This window comes from Halyomorpha halys, unplaced genomic scaffold (assembly GCF_000696795.3).
Source record: "Halyomorpha halys isolate HHAL.00 unplaced genomic scaffold, Hhal_1.1 Scaffold134.1, whole genome shotgun sequence".
Classification (NCBI taxonomy): domain Eukaryota; kingdom Metazoa; phylum Arthropoda; class Insecta; order Hemiptera; family Pentatomidae; genus Halyomorpha; species Halyomorpha halys.
In genome coordinates, this window is record NW_027107159.1 from 2,364,575 (window position 1) to 2,373,789 (window position 9,215).

At 27.1% G+C, this 9,215-nt stretch overlaps 1 protein-coding gene across 1 annotated transcript in view; it reads left to right on the forward strand.

Moving 5' to 3' along the window:
* Positions 1 to 5,738, forward strand: part of LOC106678350 (uncharacterized) — a 100,731-nt gene extending 94,993 nt beyond the window's left edge. Inside the window, exons 8-10 of the mRNA XM_014416814.2 lie at positions 697 to 895; positions 2,625 to 2,741; positions 4,836 to 5,738. Coding sequence (XP_014272300.1) covers positions 697 to 895; positions 2,625 to 2,741; positions 4,836 to 4,953 — 434 coding nt within the window. The 3' untranslated portion in view covers positions 4,954 to 5,738. The remainder of the gene's footprint in view (positions 1 to 696; positions 896 to 2,624; positions 2,742 to 4,835) is intronic.
* Positions 5,739 to 9,215: the final 3,477 nt, after the last annotated feature.

The following is a 9,215-nucleotide window of genomic DNA, read 5'->3' on the forward strand; positions in this document are numbered from 1 at the left end:
ATAATATATTATATTATGATGAAACACTAATGTGTTAATATGTTAATTACATTAAGTGTTAATGTAATAATTTTTGTTAGTCAATGTTTATGTCTATTTTGTAGGTCATCAGATTAAAAACCACCTAGAAATGGATTTAACAAGTAACGAACCATAAATAGTACACCTCTCTCTTATGTTAAATGTTGTCTGAAATCTGTAGTCATCATACTCTCCATATTTTGAGTACACAATATTAACTCCATCTTACAGTGTATTACCTTCCTTTCCTTACCATTTTAAAATTCTTTTTTTTTTTTTTTTTTCTTCATTTTCATAATTTTTGAATCAGTTGGTATTATTTTATAAATTTTCACAAGAAAATATAAAGAAAAAAAAGCGAACAGATTTTGATTACTGCATCTCTTTTTCTATTTTTTTATAATCTCAGAAATGTAAGTATAATTGTTAGTTACAGTTGATGGAACTCCCAAAATAATCAACTCTTAATTTATAAATTAAATATTTAATTCAAAAGTTTCTTAAAAAAAAAAAAAAATGACTTTCCCCTTGGCCTTCAATTTATACATCTACTATAGAAAAATGATTCATTGTTTATAATTATTATACTTACTAATACATAATCAAATAAAGTTAGCTTTTTGCTGAAAAATAATGCGCTGATAGCTTACATAATTATAATACTGGCTGTTTTAGGTAACATGTGGGGCACCTGTGATAATGGAACAGAAGCAGTTGGGTGCGGCAGACCAGAAACATTTAGGAATTGCGCAGACATTTCTATAGTCACCAGTACAAGTGGTCTTCCACCTCTTTTCGTTGACGTTCAAAATCCATTCTTACTTTATTTCAGGGACATCCGAAACCCAAGTCTAGTTTCTCCTTTAGTTATTAGGTAAGTATAAAATGAAAAGTTGACAAATGTATGAAGTTATACCTAGTTAATCATACATTATAGTAATTAATTATACATACAGTGGCGTATGTATAATGGAAGAAATATTTCTCATATTGAAATTATTCTGGAAATCTTCTAAGCTTGATTAGTTCAGTTTTACCAATAAATGTATGACACTGTTTCTGCTATTTTTTCTCTTCTTTACTAACAAAGTAAGGGAACTTCTATATTCAGGAAATTAATAAAAAAATTATGTCCTAAGAATCAATAATTAATATCTATTCAATCTAACTGCTATATCCACTTTAATTTGCAACAGTAGTTTAGGTTCAGTATACCAGAAATCGTTCTGTAACATCAAATACTATTGGTAGTATTTGATAGGCTGAGTGAGTGGTACTGTTATAAAGTAAATAAACAATGGTTGTTAAAAAACAATAATAATTTGATTACACCTTGGAGATAGAAATTTGTTTAAAGTAACTTAAAAAAGAGAAGAACTAATAATGATTCCCACCGCAGCATTAACATATGAAATTCACATGAAGAAAAATTGACAAAGTTACAAATCCTCAAGAAAATAATAATCAATTTAATTATAAATTTCATTCCAAGAGTTTATTATGATTATCCAAGAGGTTATTTGGATTACTTTCTTCTGTATAGAACCAAGCCAAATAGTAACCTAGTCAAGAAAAGTGAATTTAAAGTCAAATACCAATAAATAGTTCAAAAAGAAAACCAAAAATAAACTGACAATATCTAAACTAACGCCATATTAAAGGAATTCTATTTTATGCAAAGATTTTCAAACAACGATATATTACACATTTTTGTAGTATTGTACCATGCTTGTGATTGTGTTTTCATATTAAGTTCATAGATGATATAATTATGCGTGTGAAGTGTTGGACTTTTCTGCAGGACATGGAGTGATTTGTAAGGAAAAATAATATAGAATAAAAAAATATTTTTTGGATATGAGCATTGTTTCCCTTCAGCAGATTATGTTCCTTTTGATTGTAATATTCCACAAAGAATAAATGATTGAAGAACCATGACAAATTTGTAGAAACAAAATTATATAAAAATGTAGAAAAAGAGAATTTTTTCAATTTTAAATAATGTAAATGAGGAAAAGATGTGTGTGGTTAGCGGAGTGAAGAATACAAATAAGTAAAACTTATTTTATTAGGCAAATGTTTCTGCCTAAATTTCAGGTCTTCATTAAGATAGACTCCATGTTGAGATTTCACAACAGGAGACTCATAAAAGAACTCTGATGAAGCCATGAAATTTGGGACATAACATCAGCACTAATGAATGAAGTTTCACTAATTTGTGTTCTTCACTACACTAATCACACCCTGGACCATATTTGCCTCAGATTAAATTTATGAATAACAACAAAGCCACAATTAAATTTTTACTCTATGTCTCAATTTTTAAAATTTTTTAATTATAATTATTATTCACTGAACCAGTAACTACCAGGCCCGGAATTACATCTGTATGCAAGCAGATTTATTTTCTGTTATACCAGAAATTGACTGACTCTGTCGTTACAAAAGTATTGTCTAGTCAACTTTTTTTTTTCAGTATAAATTAACCGCAAAAGTTTCTTTAACCTTTCATTCAATACAATAATATTTATGAATAATAAAGTTTACTTAAATACTTAAAACATTTTATATTGATGATAATGCATATATATTCTGTGTTTCAGATCTCAAGTATGTGTTCCCCAGGATAAATATCGGTTCCTACCTGGTTTGAAACAGTGGTGCCAAGAAAATTGTATCCGTTATCCTCCTAACTGTCCAGAAGAACTTTGCACTTGTCCGTAAGTAACATCAAATGTTTTCTAGCAACTATGACAATTCAAGATTGGAGATTGAAAATCAGTATAAAATGGATTTAGGTGGTTTCACAACACTATTAAAGTTCATACTGATAGATGATGGATAATCATACTGCAGTTTCTGTTGAATATTTAAAAAAAAATTCTCAGACCCCAGTAATTTTGTTAAATATTTGAAAAAACAATATAGTTCATTTAAAATAAATAATAATATTTAAAAAATGTATTTATAATTTTTATTTGTATAATCTTTCTTGTATTGATCTATTATTCAAGCCGCAAAGATAACCACTTATTTCAGATTATAACCAACAAAAAGGGCAGAGAAAAAGGGAAGAGAAACACATTTGCAAAGAAGTGTTTTTCTTTTCTATCAGGAAATCTGCATTATATTATTAACGATATAATATGACCATGAGAGTTGTTATTTAATGATTTTACTTTACAATATTTTACCTAGACTGGAAGTATTACAGCTATTCACTCATTTCTTTTCATCTATGTAAAATTAATTGTCAGAATAAAGTGAAAAGATTTGCTTTTTAGTTTATATCTGGAATCTACAGATCCAGCCCTGAACATTAAGAGTTCAATACAGCCAATATGGCCCTGCAAATACATACACAAGTGCCTTCTCCTGTTCTCAAAAGAAATATTGCATAAACAAAAAATAATACTGTTGCATACTACTTTTTGTTTGAAATTCAATTCAATATTTTTCAAATATAGTTGCTTCACTAATAGGCTAAAATTAACCTATCGCATACACTTTGTAATTTTTTTTTTTTTTTAATTTTTAACTAATAACGGGAGTTCTTACAGATAAGTATGGGTCCAGGTTGCCCCGGCTCTAAGACTAGCACTGATTATGTACATTTGGTTGAAAGGTGCAATCAGATATTTAAAATCCTTTAGGCATTGAAACACCAATTATTATTTTTTTATGATCGACCAAGATCTACGTTCAACTTTTCTGAAATTTATATTAGTTGTGTTTTCAACTATATTTCAATTGGTGCAATATTGCAACTCTTTTAGTGCTGACCAAGATAATAGTAGTACTTTGAACAAAGATACATGTCGTCATTCAACACTACGTTATGTCGTGACAACGTAATCATTTATTTCATAAAACTAATTACATGAGTGTAATATTTCATATAGTAAAGGAAGGAATATGTGGATTATATAAGGAAATCTATCTTGAAAATGAAGGAAATTTTGAACCTGAAACGTTGATAAAAACAATATAAAGAAAATAATAAAGATACTGGAAGAAATTACATTCACAAAGTTACCCACAATAATTTAACTTGTTAGTTTGAAATTCATTCTAGAAAGTAATTTATGAAAAATTTGTAGAAAATATTAGCTTATAATAATGTGTGTTGCAAAAACTGTAAGTTTGAATCTATTAATACACTGAGAACGAGTTGTGGCCTCGGAGTTCATACATCCTTACAGCATTAGTAGATTCTTAAAAATTGTTTTTATTAAATTGTAATTACAGTCATTGCCACAAATTACAAGCCTAATTATTACAATTGTAATCAACTTAATTTTTATAGTTTTCCAGTTATTAGTAGCGTCAGGAACACTTACAATAATTGTCTAAAAAATGACCTTGTATTTTAATTCCCCCCCCCCAATATCCGCAATATGAAACGAGCAACATTTTTTCCACATTAAATTGTAGGTCTATTTACAATACCAATTTTTTCAATTTAAATAATATTAGAGAAAACATTAAATATGAGATAATTACAACTAAATAGCAATATTCATTGAACTAAATATAACTTTCTCAATTAAAGCAATTTATGATGAACCCTCACTTGTCTTATAAAAAATTTTGTTACAACTTTAGCATAAGAATTCACCTTAATTTAAATGTAAAATAATTAAACTGCGTATTTGGTTTGTATTCTTTAACTGTTCTGATATATTTCAAGCATGTAAAATTATATAAAGACATAATGAATCATTTGATCTGTTTTATATAAGGAATAAAGTATGTAGATATCAATTTTTATTTTCTAGTTATTTAATAAGTTAAAACTTACTTTCTAATTTCAGAGAGGAATGTGAAGCAATCGGAGAATTGAGAGGTAGAAAAGGAGCGGACGTCTATTGCCAAGACAAATGTATCATATATCCATCGCAATGCCCAGCTAATCGATGCAGTTGCCAATAATTTGAAATGGATGATGGCCGCACTCCTCTTTATTCAGTTGTTGAGATTTACTTCAACAGGAGTAACTTTTTACTAGAAATAAAAAATTACAACTATCAAGAATGTTTCACAAATGTAAATTTTACATAATAAAACATACTTCATAGTATACCAAGCATAGTATTTAACATATTTCTTTATTTACTAATTGCTGAGCTACAAAATCCCAAACCAATGTGAATAAATCAGATTTTTCAACAATATTTTAAGAAACACATATTATGTTTCATGTATAATCTTTTATAAAAATGGTGTATATAAAGAAGGCTGTGTCTTTAAAAACTTGTTTTAAAAATTGGCTGTGTGTAGTAGAAATGTATTATTGGTTTACTAAAATATTATATTACAACTTTCGCTGTAACATCCATTTCTTTTTATATTATACGAAAATATTTTTTTATCTTTTAGGAAAGAATTGGATAAAATTTGGTCAAGATTCAATTGGTACATTTAACATTCATCAAACAAAACAGAAAAAATTCTTTTTTGAGAGTGCGGTCTTGACATTTTGTTAAAAAAAAAAAAAGTATGTATCAATTGTAACAAATTTTTTTCACCAGTCGAACTAGTAGTTACTCTAAAAATACTCATGTCCTAATTAAATATATTGGCATTTATGTTTCATTAGGTTATTTAATAGTTACCAGTAAATTTATTTATCTTTGTATGTGTTTATTCTTGTTTATTTTGTGATATATTTTTGTAATACTTTTGTCACTTTCATAAATAAACTGGTGAAAAATTAATATGTAAGTTTTTCCTACCTAACAACTCCTGTTCCTTCCATGATTCCTAAGTTTTCTTTGTTATGTTATTGTGCAGGAAGGATAATGAAACCATTAGCCTAACAAATGGAGCTTCCGGTCCTTTTCCTGACCCCTGAAAGCTGGCTAAAGATTTTTGTTCTTACTAAACAGAGTTGTTCTGTAACGATTTATTTCTCAGAACAATAAAATAAATTTATAACTAACACAGAGAGAAATTGAAATCACACCGTTCTCTCATCGGATACCTTGAGACACTTGCCCCAATGTATTTGGTCGTCATGGTCTTGGATTCCTATTAAAAAATAATCTTTATACTGGAACAAATCATGTTCAAAATGATCCCATGAAACAATTAAACATATTTTTTCCTGGCTACATTCAATCAATCAATTTCCAATACTAGGTCATGATCATTTGAAATATTATGAATATTTGTGCTTTCTAAAATAAATGCCATCATAAAACGTTGCAAATATAATGGAACAAAAATTTGTTTGAAAAACAAACAAAATGAGTTAGTTTCTATTTTAAATGTTTTTCATAAAGTGACCATTATTTTGTCGTTCCATTATTCTTACCAAGAAGCAATACGTGTTGAATGTGTTCTTTGGAAACACATTTCGAAACTATCAAACTCAAACTGCAATTTGGGGTAACAAAACTATAATAAATAATGATGAGAAGATATTTGACCATGGATAATATATAGAGGAGAAGATGGTTGGGGGTATGGTCAGAGAATAACTCAAATAAGTTTAAGAAACTCATTTACTAATGCCAACGTTTCGCCAAGAATTTCTAGCCTTCGTGAGGGCTAAGAACAGAAAACAAGATAACAACCAGTGAATAAAGGATATATAGAATGATTAAAGTAAATAATTGTACAGAATAAATATAGATAAAAATAAAGTAATGAAAGAAGTGGGAAGTATACTTACATATTCAATTACCTATGTATACGTTTTATTTCACTTCTTTCATTACTTTATTTTTATCTATATTTATTCTGAACAATTATTTACTTTAATCATTCTATATATCATTTATTCATTGGTTGTTATCTTGTATTTTGTTCTTAGCCCTGATGAAGGCTAGAAATTCTGGCTGAAACATTGTCACCAATAAATAAGTTTTTTTAACTTATTTGTGTTATTCTCTGACCACACCCCAAACCATCTTTTCCCCATTTATGATAAATAACTTATTTATTGAAACCTTGCTTGAGATTATAATTCATAATTATAATAATAATAATATATTACCAATGTGCCTCCTTAAATAAAGTTAAACTACACAATATTCAGTTATTTATATTCATGAATGATATATTTTGTGATTTTAATATACCTACTCAAGTTAATACACAAGTATTGTATTTTGAGTACATTCAGGTTTTTTCTTTCAAAACTATGCTGAGGAAATAATTAAAGAATATATACATTTCTAATGAAGTAAATATAAAAAGAATCTCATACTACACCTGATTCTTAACAGTAAATGATCTATTAATTTAAAATACAGGAACAATTGATCTTTAGAAACAGAGGGGCAATCGATAAGAAAACATTTTTATCAATTTAAGTGATCTTTTGACTGTTTTGAATAATTAGTTACCACATTTTCTTAATATTTACTAACTGAGTAAGTAAAGTTATAAAGAAAATAAATTCGTACGCTACCCATAGAATAATAATTGGAGACTGTAAGGCAACTACACTAATTTCCAGTCTAATCATCAGCCATTTTTTTATTCTGAAAACCAATTAGGTGCAAATGTACACAGGGCCGCCAATCTCTCTTATTGCTTTTCAAACAGTACAAAATTCAGATTATTAATGTTTTATTTTTAAATATCTTGAGTAAAAATTGTAGGTGATTTAACAACATACAAATATTTTTCATTCTTTATATTTTATGTTGTATAATTTTTATTACATAAGCAACTATTAATTAATACATGATATACTACGAAGGTAGTTTTCAGAAAAGTTCGTGATAGGAGGTTATTGAATACGTTTATCTAGAATTATTTTTTAGGTATTCCCGCGTTAAATGTTGTCAGTTTTCGTTGTATCAACATTAAATCTACCTTTTTGGCTATGTTAAAGTATTATCTTCGATTATTAAGATTATTGACTCTTTATTAAGGTTTGTAATATTTAAAATTATATAAGAATATACTTACAAGAGGGCGCTTCTGCAGCCATAATGGCCCAAGATTTTTGTAAGAACAAAGAATCAGTTTTATTTTACTAAATAATTGTCTCAAAAATACCTATGTAGTATACTATATAAACATAATGTATTCTTCAATTGCATTAAAAACAAAATATTTTGTTATTAAATGTATTATTGTAGCAGAATTCATTGTAGCTATAATAATGATATTGGTAAATCAAGTCATAGATTAAATCATAAAAAAAGTTTTGATAGTTAACAATAAAGTAAATTATTACTAAATCACACATTATTACTAAATTAAGTCCTATATTATAGTTTTTTAATTGTTTAGATTCCTAACATTTGACACTCTAATAATTGATAAGTTCATACATTGTGAATTTTAAAAAAATGCCATGTATTTAATAATGAGTAAATTGCTGTTTTAAAGTTAATACTTATTCAAACATATATTTCAAATAAGCATGCATTTGTAAAACATCAAGGTTATAATCTACTAAGGTTGTATCATATAAAGGGAAAAATCAATACTTAAAATAACTTTTCGGGATATAGCGTGTAAGCTAAATTGTAGTTATGGTGTGTGAAAATTTTCTCATTTCTTTAAGAATATTTTTACATCTATTTTATTATAATTTTCTTTCTAAATTGGTAAGAATATTTTAACGTATATTAAATGCATTTCATATAGGAAGTCAATGCAAGGGGAAAATATACATTAAAATCATAATTATATTATTTCAAATTCTTGAGACAAGGTAATTATTTATTAAATAAATCAAAAATTCGTATCCATTATTGTCTCAACAATTTATTTTCACCAGTCCAACGTTTCGGCCATTCTAGGCATCCTCAAGAACATAATCAATATAATTTCTTCCTCACATTAATTTAAAGTTTCTTTTGCAGGCTATTCTGCCCTGGTCATTTTCTTTATTATAAATTAAAAGCCTATTTTTCTAAAAATTTAAAATCATTAACATTTAATTTTCCTATATAAGATTATCAACAATTAATACACCACCATATAACAATCAAGAAGAAATTATATTGAAGATGTCCTTGAGGATGGCTAGAATGGCCGAAAAGTTGGACTGGTGAAAAATAAAGTGTTGAGACAATAATGGATACAAATTTTTGATTTATTTAATAAATCATAATTATATAAAAAAAACATTTGGCCTTGTACTATAGTGACTGATATGTTTTTAATATTATTCCTTATATTATATTCATTCTTCATTTAATGATATTTTTTTTAAAATGGAGCTAATA